The sequence below is a fragment of the Stegodyphus dumicola genome, chromosome 7, assembly GCF_044657685.1.
Source record: "Stegodyphus dumicola isolate Sdum_Otavi_A_Nest chromosome 7, ASM4465768v1".
NCBI classification, from domain to species: domain Eukaryota; kingdom Metazoa; phylum Arthropoda; class Arachnida; order Araneae; family Eresidae; genus Stegodyphus; species Stegodyphus dumicola.
In genome coordinates, this window is record NC_140774.1 from 76611435 (window position 1) to 76623836 (window position 12402).

Genomic DNA, 12402 nt, shown 5'->3' on the forward strand with positions numbered 1-12402 from the left:
GCTGGCATAGAGCCAATTTTCGCAGCTCCAATTTGATTGTCTTTTAGAAAGGCAAAGCAACTTTTGTTTTCCAGTATTCTCGAGAATCGCATGTGCAGTGCATGAACTAAAGAAAGTACCTGTTCTCGTATAAAACAAAATGGGTTTAATCCTAGTATATGGTACTATGGAGGTTAGAATCAAAGAATATGTATTGTAAAGAAGGAAAACCTCTCTTCAACAGACGTGGCTGTGGCTCCGTTCCATCATAGAGGGAAACAGCTGTGCATGTCTGATATATCTGTCACCAAAGCTCGAAACCGGTGTCGAAGTTCGAAGGTCACGTTATCAAGAGTTCATAAAATGAATATCGTTTAAAATTTCTTTAACCACTTGCGCTAAAAAGACGTGCCACGCACGTCAAGATGCTTTTGTCTCGAACCGCGAGCGACGTGAACACCACGTCGATAAGCATTTATCGCAAAAATGAAAATAACGTGGTGCACATGTCGCCTAACAACGAGATTGTTTATTTCTCGAGTTACAGCTCTGGATTGCACTCGCAGATGCGGAGCGGCGTAAATGAGACACTTTACCGCTTGTTATATTGTAGCGCACGGCACCGCAACCGTGAAGTTTAGTCTTAGCGCAAGTGGTTAAATATTTTTTGGCGCAAGTAAATTAATTCATGGATTAGTTATTTTCAGAGAAAAAAAAAAAAAAAAAAAAAAACTACGAAAATCCGTTTTTAAAATTATTGCGAAAAATCCAAGAAGAAACGTCCTTTGATAAAACGTTTCTTCTTGGATTTTTCGCAATAATTTAAAAACGGATTTTCGTAGTTTTCTTTTTGTCAAAGAGCGTTTCTTCTTAACACGTGTTTCTCAATTTCCTGTACACATCGCGGAGAGGGAAATTCTGACCGCCAGGTTCCGTCGCCAAATCCCTTGGCAAATTTTCCCTCCGCATTCTAGCGGCGTAATAGCATTTTACTTGTATGGAACCTTTTCTTCTTTACATAGACGTTCTTTGGTTAGAATAATAATGGGATTTGGCGACATCTTGATGCGCAGTAAACGGGTCATTTTGGTCTTGGCGACAATTTTCAAAATCGTGCCAAAGCCTTACCGTATACTAGAATTTTACCGCAAAATCTTTTTTAACCCTTTTTTTTTCTTTTTAATAAATACCTTGCCATTTTGCAGTAAAATAAAAAAAATAGTAATCAGTCATCTAGGCTAGCCATGTAATATAACTATATTCGCTAAAATATAGATGATTATTCTAATTCAATTTTTAAGTAATTATTTTTATGTTATTCATATAATTTAATGTTGCTTCTTCCCTCTAAATTTATTTATTATTAGTAAATAATATTTCCAAATTTCAGGAAATTTTCTCTGGCATAATCCTGAAATTAATTATAGCAGTATGATGACATACCATCACGAAATTTAATGCACATATTTTTTCCTTATGTATGCTGCAAAATAAATATAAAATACCTCAATATATTAAAATAGATTTCTTTCTTTCGTTTAGCTGCAGAATGTCTGCAAAAAAAGCCTTATTTTATTCCAGATTGGGAAGATTTTAATCTCAATCTTCAGTGGAGAAAACAACAACTATTATAATTATATTTGTGTTTTCAAGTGTTAAGGTTTTAAGAACATACCTCACGCAAATTAAATTTACCTAAAATCTAACCTAACTATTTAGCATTGCGTTGTGATTTATAAGGACCGGATTAGCCTCGTGTTGAACTGGTGATGATCATGAGTAATAATTAAATAAAACATACATTTGTTATCCAATATATATATCTTAAATTTTATTAAGTTTCTTAAGTGGAAAACTAAACAAAATTATCAAACAAAGTATACCAAGAATAATTAAGAATAAATGTCCTCTGGGATTTATTGAATAATTAAGTGAGTTTGCTACACAATACAAGTAATACCATAATTAATTTACCTCTTAGCACAGCCAACGTACATTACGCGGATAGACTGGAATTTTCTTGAAACACACCTGGAAAACCTGGAAAAGTCAGGGAATTTCATTCTCCTGTTTGAGTGGCAACCCTGTTATAACATTTAAGCTTAGGCATTACTGAAAATAAGTATAATAAATTGTTTATATTTAAAATTACTGTGATACAGTGAGCGAATTCTACCAATTATTAAAACGATAAACAACGTCCTAGTCTCTAATATTTGTACAGCTTCAATATTTTCAAAGACTTTTATTGAAGCATTTATACAAATAAAAAAAATATTTTTTTAAATTTAAATTCGTATTGTGGAACATTTCAGTTTTATCATTTTTACAAATTACCTTCTTGCTACGTAACGACATAATTCCTTACATACCAATAATTAGACAATTTTCATTATTTTCTAAAAATTTTAAACTTTGCATAAATAAAAAAGAAGAATATTTTTTATTGCATATGAACCATTACGCAGCTTTCATATCAGTTTCTAAAATTCCTAAATCACGCCATATTCTCCGTAGGCATACTTAGAATTCTACGCATTACTTAATAAAATAAAAAAAATCTAATTTCTCAGAATGAAAGAAAATAATATAAGAAAATAAATACTACAAACTTGGAACACTAAGCAGTGCTTCACATACGCACACACACACATATTATCAATGAACTCATATTATCAAGTGCAATTACGATACCAAACACTACGTATTAAAATATGAGGTAAACGTTACTTAAAGGGTCAAAGTTTACAGTTTTGCTACTGTTGAGTAGATCGTCGGACTATCGATATTTATCGTAAGTCGGAAAACATCAACATATCAAAACGAAACACTTAAAAATACAATTTAAATAACAGAATAGGTGTATCAAATATGATTTATAATTAACACAATAATACAAATTTAAAATACACAAATGGTATGTTAAACATTGCACATAAATAAAGTTACATTACTGCTTGGCATCACACACAACCTCGTTTTCCCTTGTACACAACGATCAGTATTCGCTCGAAAAACATCAAAGAATTCCACAAACTCAGCATTGCGCACCACATTGACTTTGCCCATGTACACATCGATCTATTTTCACTTGCAAAAATCGGAGAATTGCACAAACTCGGCATCGCGCACAACCTCGGCATTGCACACTCCATTGGCTTTGCCCATGTACACATCGATCTATTTTCACTTAGAAAACATCATAGAATTGCACAAACTCGGCATTGCGCACCACATTGGCTTTGCCCATGTGCACATCGATCTATTTTTACTTAAAAAAATCAGACATTGAATAAACTCTGCATTGCTCATATGCCCTGAAATCTGCTTTCACTTAAAAAACAAAATTAGATAATTGCAGAAACTCGCGCGTAACCGACTCCATTGATTCGAGTTGCAAAAAAATGATACAAAATAAAAATAAAGCTTCCAGAATAAAGCAACTACCGAACATCCAAACTGCCATATTAGAAAAGCACCCAATATTTTACTCAAGTCAATAATAATAAATGAAACTTATCTTCAGTCCTCTCCTTTTGCAGAATACATGGCTGTGATCTCACTGAGAAATATATGCGTCAAATATCTGGCGTTGGATTCCTTGTATTTCCTTCTCCAAATGTATTCTGCAAGATAGGAATCAAACTGTCCTTTTGCCTTACTTGAACCACGGAAACTTCTTTTGATTGCTGTGCAAGTTCCCTCAATACTATTAGTATGCGCACCTGTTTCTGGATCTTTAAAACACAAGCTATGATTGACTTTCAAGTGCGCATATCCTTCGAACTCGAGACAGTCGTACGCTTTCCAGCAATCCGATATAACAATCGATCCTGGTAGAACATTCTCTTTAATGATTTCTAGCAATGTTTCGGCGCCTCTGTTTTCAACAACTCTAAACACGCATTTATCTGTCCCTCTCTCAAACAAACCAAAAAAACCATCTTCCTTCGACTCTTTTCCCTCTATGATACTTTTGCTTGCCAAACTTACTTTCGTCGATTTCCACAATCACGCCTTCCCCAACCAACATCACATTCTCCTTCAAGCATAACTTCATGCATAATTCCCTACAAAAACTTTTCCAATCTGTTACCGTATTTTTAGCAATACGTAATTCCGTTCGTATAAAATCATTACCGCACTTACCCAACCACATATAGGTAACTCGCAAAACATCACACATGCTCAATTTACTCTTCGCAAACTATGAGTTCTTTCGAACAGACCTTGAAATTCGATTCTTACATTCGCCTCCAGTAACTCTACACATTCACTCAAAACCGTCTATACGGTTCTTTCGCTCTACTAGTTTCATATCTGTTTCACAAATTGGGCACTTATACGATATTGCAATCAAACCTTTCTCCATACACTACTCAATAACGCTTTTTTTTTTCCTCTTCTTTATCCAGATTCAGATACTCATCCATTCTGCAGTAAGCACCGAATTAGACACACTCATCAATAATCAAAACATTCTTTAACCAAAAGAATTCTTTTCTGTATTTTCAGAAGTTACGGTTATAATTTTTAACTCATCCATTGAATATTTTCAATCGTTTGGTATCTTAATAATACATTTGTAAGAGATAATTCGTTGCGTTAAATGCTAACACTAACACACAACACACAAAAGTAATTTATAATTTAAAAAAATCTCGCGCGGAACATTATAAACGTAACATTTCAACTTAGTTAAAATATAATTTAAGTTTTCTTTAAGTACGAAGCTATAGCATACTTATAACTTGTTTTTAAGAAGAGGCGTAACCAATATTACGTCATAAATAGGCGTGTCCAAGCATAAGAGAAGTAAACACAGCATCGACTGATGCAGCCTATTCTGCGATTTAGCCGCAGCCTTTGTTGCATACAAAGAAGAAATGGAAGCTCTCCAAAATTCTGTTAAAGAAAGATGAAAGTTGGCCAAGATCTGTTAAAGAGGAAATGGATGTTGTTCAAGTAAAGATTGAAGCAGGTAAAGAGGAAATTACCTGCGTAATAGAAAACAAATTCGAGGGTTTGAAGGCAGAATTGACGCTGTTGAAAATAAAGTTGGACACATCGAAGAAAAGTTTCTTTTGTAAAAGAACAAATAGAAGAAAGAGTTTATTCTGTAAAATAAGAGATAGAAGAGAGAGTTTGTGCGATGGAACAAGATATTGATGACAGGATTTCTGCAGTCGCAAAAGAAGTTGATACCTTATAGGAATTCATAGTGACTGCAGGGAGCAATAGTGATGGTTTTAAATTTTTACTCATGCCTGCTCGTCCCTCTCCTAAGCTATCCACGTATGATGGGAAGATCTCCTGGAAAGCGTATATGACACAATTTTCTATAGTGGCGGATGCGAATGGATGGGATTCCCAAGCTAAGGCCTGTTTTCTTGCCGCTTCTCTGAAAGCAGATGCTGCGGATATTCTTCAAACACTTCCAAAAAAACAGAGACTAGACTTCAAAGCTCTATCTGGTGCATTGGAACTGCACTTTGGCAAGAAGTGTTTAAAAGACTGCAACAGGCTTCAATTAAATTTCCATTAACAGAAGCCTACGGAAACCCTCCAGGAACTTGCCACAGATGTTGATAGGCTGTCTCATCTCGCCTTTTCAGAATGCGCAACAGAAGCAAAAGAAATCCTATCTTTGCAGTACTTCATCGACGGCATCTGGGATCCTGAAATACAGAAAGCTCTGCGAATGGTGGATGTCAAGGACTTAACTCTCTAACCAGCAAAGCCGTATTTGTAAGACCGTATATATAAATACAGTACAAAGTCCGAAATCCGGACTCGTTGGGACTTCGGCGATTCCGGATTTGGGATTTTTCGAGATATTAGATCATCAGTTTAAATCTAGTAAGATGGCATGTAGAAATTATAAAATTAAAAATATGAAATCGTGATTTATGAAATAATGAAGTATTTATGATCTAAATGGTATCAAAATTTACAAGAAAAAGCTTAATATATTTTTACCTTATTAAACATTTCTTTCAATGTAAGTTGTTTAAGTTGCTTCGTTTTTTTTGTGCTAATACTTTCTCTTTAATTCTGTAGACAGACATAAACTCTTGTTTAGTTACATTGTTGAAGTCCTGTAACTGCTGTTTCCGACTAACTTGCAGATTTTGCCATTCATTAATTGACTGATGATTGAGAAGCATTGTCAGCACAATAAAAACTTCTTTTACTGTATCTTCATTAATCACCGCTTCTCCACATTTCTTTACAAAATCCGTTAATTGGAAAATTTAACGTTTGTTTTGTGATATCCGTAAACCTAATTAGCGGCTATCATCATCAAATTTAACTATTTTTCACTATACTATTTGGCTATGCATCATGAGCTTGGCGACTAACGACAAGTTGTTCCGTTAAATTTTATTTTGCTTCTATCTCACATTGAGACAATTAAGCCTTAATGGTATTTATTAGTTTAGCTGTCTATTTCTTGCACTTGCTTTATCAGAGTTCTGAAAAAATAAATCCCCACATATATTTAAGCCTTATTGAGGGCCGGAGCAGTATCTGTGGGTTCTAAATTCTGCGACTCGGTGCAGCCATACGAGCCCTGGGGCTGGTTCTGGTTTTATGTGAATAACAAATCAGTTATTCTTAATTCAAATAGCACTAAATGTAATCTTTGGATCTATGATTATCATCAACAAAATCTATTTTTAGCATATGGAAAGAAATTTTGGTACTATTCCGTTTTGAGGACCGTAAAAAATTGCAGCGAAAATGTAGGGCCAAAAGCGCCAAATCTAGCAAACGTGCCCATTTAACAGCGTGTCAAATCTAGCGTACGCGCTGATTTCAGATTGCGTAAGTTTATACAGATTTATATTTCTTAAGACGCCACTGAAATACTAGTTTAATTTTTAAATCCTTTGTTGATTTTAAATCCTTTTTTGATATCCTATGGATTTAACAATTTGGGAATTGCCCATGACGAAAAGTCTGCAATAGAATTTTGGGTAAAGTGCAGAATCATCCACTGCTTGACGCGTTTTTAAGAATTGCACATACTCGGTATCCATGTACACATCGACCTATTTTCACTTAAAAAGTAAAAGAAAATTGACAAAAATCCTATTGTTTTTACCATGGAGGTAGGAAGTAAGATGGAGTTGCCCTAAACAAGTTTCTCCCGTACCCTGCTCTGAAGCACCGGCGATCCCTACGTGGTGACCAAAACATTGGGTCATTTACCATTGAGTTCAATGGGATTTGACGCGTTCGGATGTAAATATTTTGTAATTACGTCGTAAATATACATATAAATGTATATATTTTCTTTTTCTACAACACTTCAGAGTCCTAAGTATATGAAAACAACATATTTTTAAACAACATTTCATTCTGAACGGAATTAAATGCTATACTTTTCACAGGACAGTTTTCTCAGAACGGTTTAATTTGAATGAAATATTTTCACAAGTTTTCGTTAATTACATTAGCAAAAAAAAAAAAATAAGGTAATTCGATTTTATTCGGTTAAGGTACAAAAATTAAGATCAAAGTTTATTGTATTATTAATATTAAAATTATGCATTATTTCTTTTCTATTTATAGAGCTTCTTCCTAAAATACTTTCTTAAATATGACATTATTTTTTGGCTTCTGAGGCATCTTTTAAATCGAAAAATGTAAGTCAATTTATAATTAATGCTCTATTCAGTTCATTTTAAATTAGAGAATTATTAGGAATTAGCGAAATACTTTAAATAGTACTTGACTTTCTCTGAACATTTCTGAAAGGGAATAAAATAAGTTTTTTTTTAAGTATTATTTAAAACTTGTAACTGAGTTATTATAAAATGTAAGGGGAATAATTCTTTTAATTATACTTATCAGATTTTTTTTTTACCCTTCATTTCAACAGTACATATTCCAAAACTCTTTATTACTTTCTTAAGTGCGCATCTCATAGCATTTGCTTTACAATACCTTTTAAGAGATTGCTTTCCATTACGAACAATTCTTGCTAAAATAGTTTTATAACGTATTTGTCAACAGGATTTCAATTTATGTTTACAATTCAATATTGAGGTTATTATATATTTAGATAATATTTATAATCATTATAAATTAGATACATTTAATAATTAGATTTCTTCACAGTACTTTCACAGTTGTTTATAAGTGAATAAATTCTTCATTTCAAATACATTTATAAATAATTTAATGAATATTTATGTATTTTGTCAAAGGTAGATACATGCTTTTTGCAGTAATATGCAACAATAATGTATGGATGTGAAAAAAATTTGTTTTATTTAAAACATTTTGGCGTTTGGAAAATAAAATAAAAGTAGTACTCTATCAAGGGTATCGAAAGACGTATACAATTTTAAATGTACCGTAAGGTATTTTTTATTCTTTTTAAGCATAACATTTTTCTTAAAATCTATATTTTTGTAGTTCAACAGCTTAGAATTTTATAAGATAAATTCATAATCAAAATCGCGCTGTTGTTAGTTATCGAAAAATAACGAAGATGTGATTTTTGCGTAAATGTCATTAAACTATACAAATTGCTATTATCCATCACACTATGAATGTTTCTTTCATGCGAAAGTGTCCCTTTTTCGATTTGTATGGAACTGTCGTGTGTCGAAATACTATGAGAACCGTGTCAAGCGAGCTTCTGAATGTAAACAAAGAACACTCCATCTGGTGACCCAAGCTTCAAAGTAGTGCTTCACTTCTAGTGCCGACTGGCCCCTCCTTCCTTTCCTACCTCCATGGCTTTTACCCTTGCAAAAAGCGGCAAACAAATAAGTGGACGATTCTGCACTTTACCGAGAATTTTTTCAAAGAAAAAGCATCATTCATCATAGAAAATTACGTTTGAACAACCAACGAGATGAAATTATGCTTTAGCGATAACTCGGTAGCGAAATAGCGATGCAGGCATCCATTCAGTTATGCTTAGCAATTTTTACATAAATTATAATAATGATCTGAAATAGTTATTTACTCTTATGCTTCCATTCAGTCATGTTTAGCCTTTTTTATATACATTATAATAATCAAAAAGTATTATGTGAAATTAATCTTTCATCTAAATTAAAACATCAATCTTAGATGGTTATTTACTTTTATACTTCCTTTCTTGCATTAGGTTTGCCGCAATTATTTTTGGCAGCACTGGCATCAACAATAGTTTGGAGATTTTTTACGGCCCTCAAAACCGAATAGTACCGAAATTTTTTGTAAATTTTTCCTCGTCAACATTTTTTAGCACATTTAACTTAAATCTGTAATCATCGCCAAGCGTAATGTCAGCATAAAAGATTACCATACTTTTTTATTATTCAATTACTAGCATAAAAATTGTTAGTTTATACATGAGTCATTACTCAAGTTGTCATGTTTTGATAAACGTGGTGATGAAAGGAAAATGTAATAAATAGTGATTCGCCAGGTTTGCGTCAGATCACCGATGTATCTATGTGGAATGTTTCGATTTGAGATGTGTGCCAAGAAGATACGCAGCAACAGAGCCAAATAACTGATCGTACAAATTTATGCTACAATGATTGTTTCTTCAATAACAAGGTATGTTATTTAATGTGGAAGTGAAATTAGGAATCGGGGCTCTCCAGATGTTTTATTATGCGCGAAAGGGGGTATCAAATGGTCATGCTTAAAGCCTACGAGAAAAACTTTGTTGGTGGTTTTGAGGTACGGATTTTAGATCATTCCGGATCACGGACGTCCGGATTTCGGAACTGTATATATATGTCATAATAAAAGCACAAAGAAAAAGCCGGAGCAGTGTCGATGCGTGACCAGACCCATACTGAAGAAGAATTTGATTGCGTAGTATTTAAAGAACTTGGCAGTCGAGGCAATTTTAATTCCATTTTTATTTCCAATTGATATTTGTGGCCACAATCACTTGGCACTCTAGTTGTGCCTTTCCACAGAAGATTTACATTTTTGATATTGCTGAGATAGAAAGCAAGTCAGCGAAATTACATCTTAGCAAAGTAGAGAGCAAAAGCTGAAGTGCGTAGTTATGAAAGACGGAAGCACGCGAAGAGAAAAGTTTTGGTTTATAATTCGGTGATTGGTCGTCAAGAGGCATCTGGTATTAACGGTTACGTAAGATCGCATGATTAATTTGAATGACGCAATGCAGATAAGTTATTACGATTTTAGAATAGAGAGGAAGAATTAATGTTTATAGTTATATTATAATTCTGATTCATACATTTTTTATCTTACATATATATGTAATAATAATTTTCCATAGTCAAGAATACACTTAAAATTCTAACTGTATGTTCTTTTCATTTTTTTAATGGCGACGGTCTCTTATTTGAAAGTATGTGGAATTAAATCCACAGCCCCGTAGTCAAGTTGTTTTTCCCGTCTTTTCTACACGTACAGTTATAGAATGTTCTGGAAATATTTAAAGCGAACTGGAATGGCTGACGAAGCTGACGTCATTTCTTGGAAGCTCCGCTTTTCCAGAGGCTATAAAAGGACTCGCAAAGGAATATCGGGGTCTTTCTTTAATGTAACGATGCAGTAAACCTTCATACAAAATATTATTAGTAGTACTTTTTTATTTACTCCGGATATCTGATTTTGTAACTGCTATTTCTCCTGACCAATAATAAATGGATCCTGTTTTTTAAACTTATCGTCTGATAATTTAAGTTACGACTACATCTATGATTCTTTACCAATCTATTTATTCTGGACAAAAGCTGGTACATCACACATAAATATATATATATACGTGCACATTAAATATGTCAAAGAAATTATGGCAATATATTAAAAGTACACAAATCCAGGTATAAAATAGCAGGAGAATTTTGACATTAAAATCAGGAAAATAATTTTTTCTTATAGTAGTTTTGGGGATTTTTTTGCGTTCTTAGCGAAAACCCTGGCCGGTAAGAGGTTTAAAGAGCGCTCTAATGTAAGTCATGAAATTCGAGGCAGCCCTACCAGCAAGCAACTTGTAGAGACCGACACCCTGTCAGAGCTGCGCAAGTCTAAGAGCCAGTGGATCAAATGACTGCTCATTTAGATGATTTAACCAGACAAGTCAATGCCTTGATACAGAATAGGAGTGTGAACAGATTGACTCTAAATTGCTGAAGGCCTTGTTTTAAGGAAATGCACAACACCGCAGAGCATGAAAAATAAGATGAACGATTTAAACAGACTAATTAGTACCTTGAGATGGAATAGGAGTGACAAGAAACCATCTCTAAAGTACTGGAACTACGGTGGTAAAGGACATGTACAGAGGAACTGCAGAACACCCTAGGGCACGGTAAATAATATCGTTTCCCAGCAACGACGCAGGAAACAAATTACTGGTCATCTCGTAGTGCGGAGTTTGAATGATAATGAAAAACCCCATTTTAAAGCACTCATGATTTATGCAGTGAGTGGAAACAGTAATAGACTATTGATCAATGGGCATATGGTTGGAGTTGTTTGCAATATGACCATCAGCACAAGAGGCAATGTTACCGTCATTCAGAAAGATTTAGCTCAACAATTTAAAGATAAACTCATTGGGACGCTATCTTGCATTACCCTTCAGACTGTGCCTGGTGATTAAACTGCAATTGATGCGAAGTTAAACATAAACATCACATTTGGAAGTGCCGTCTACCATCACACGGCATATGTGGAAGATATTACAGATCCTTGCATACTCGGATTCGACTTTCTAAAAAAATGCTGTATTTTCCCTTGGACTTCAAAAACAAGAAACTGCTTTCAGCATCTGAGGAGATAACTCTCCATCATCAGAAAGCACCCTCACCTGGAAACATCGACGCCTTGACTGGAAGAACCTGCTCAGAAAGTTGGCAATGTCACACTAAGATCAAACAGAAGCACGAGCTGCCTAGTCCGGTCACACAACAAATTACAACATCAACGTCGGCTGAACATTAACATTGTGTGACTGGTAGGTAGAAAACTGACGACCACTGTCGCCAAGTGGCGATGGCGCCAATCCTCTCCAAGATGCGAGTTCAGGGTTTGAACCTCTGGGCCTGCTTCGGCTGCTGAATTGGATGCGCAGTGTCATTTAGTTTGACGAAACGTGGAATGCCCAATATCTTATCACCTCTTGCTCATTCTTTCATAGTAATATTTAGGTCTTTTACAGTAAAATTACTAAATGCTATTTTTACCATAATTGCTAACTGTGCAATATCTGATGTATTTGTAGACGTGTCAAACTGTAGAAAGAACCAGCCACATATTTCCAAGTCACGCTTTAACTGAGTTTGCATGTCTTTTGAAGTGGCATATATTTTTGTTGTGATAGTGTTATGTGACAACTGCAAGTCTTGTATTGCTGGCATAGTCTCATGTTTATTAGAGAATTCCTCAAATAAGTTAAAAAGCCTCACCAATTATAAATGTTTCTTT

General features: G+C 34.2%; 2 protein-coding genes across 12 annotated transcripts in view; one reads left to right on the top strand and one right to left on the bottom strand.

The window, feature by feature from the left end:
- LOC118196793 (uncharacterized) overlaps positions 1–12402 on the top strand; it is a 117489-nt gene that overhangs the window by 15039 nt on the left and 90048 nt on the right. The gene's annotated exons all lie outside the window — the stretch shown is intronic.
- Positions 1–12402, bottom strand: part of LOC118189802 (uncharacterized) — a 68956-nt gene that overhangs the window by 11482 nt on the left and 45072 nt on the right. For 4 of the 10 annotated variants that reach the window (XR_015042139.1, XR_015042138.1, XM_085820498.1 and 1 more), the window contains one exon: positions 1954–2019. The exons of 5 other annotated variants lie outside the window; for them this stretch is intronic. Coding sequence is in view for 2 of the 5 variants with exons in the window: in XM_085820498.1 (XP_085676624.1) it covers positions 1954–2019 (66 nt within the window). In the remaining 3 variants the exon portion in view is untranslated. Of the gene's footprint in view, positions 1–1163; positions 2020–12402 lie in introns of those variants that run through there. One more of the 10 variants, XR_004758316.2, reaches the window with a different exon arrangement.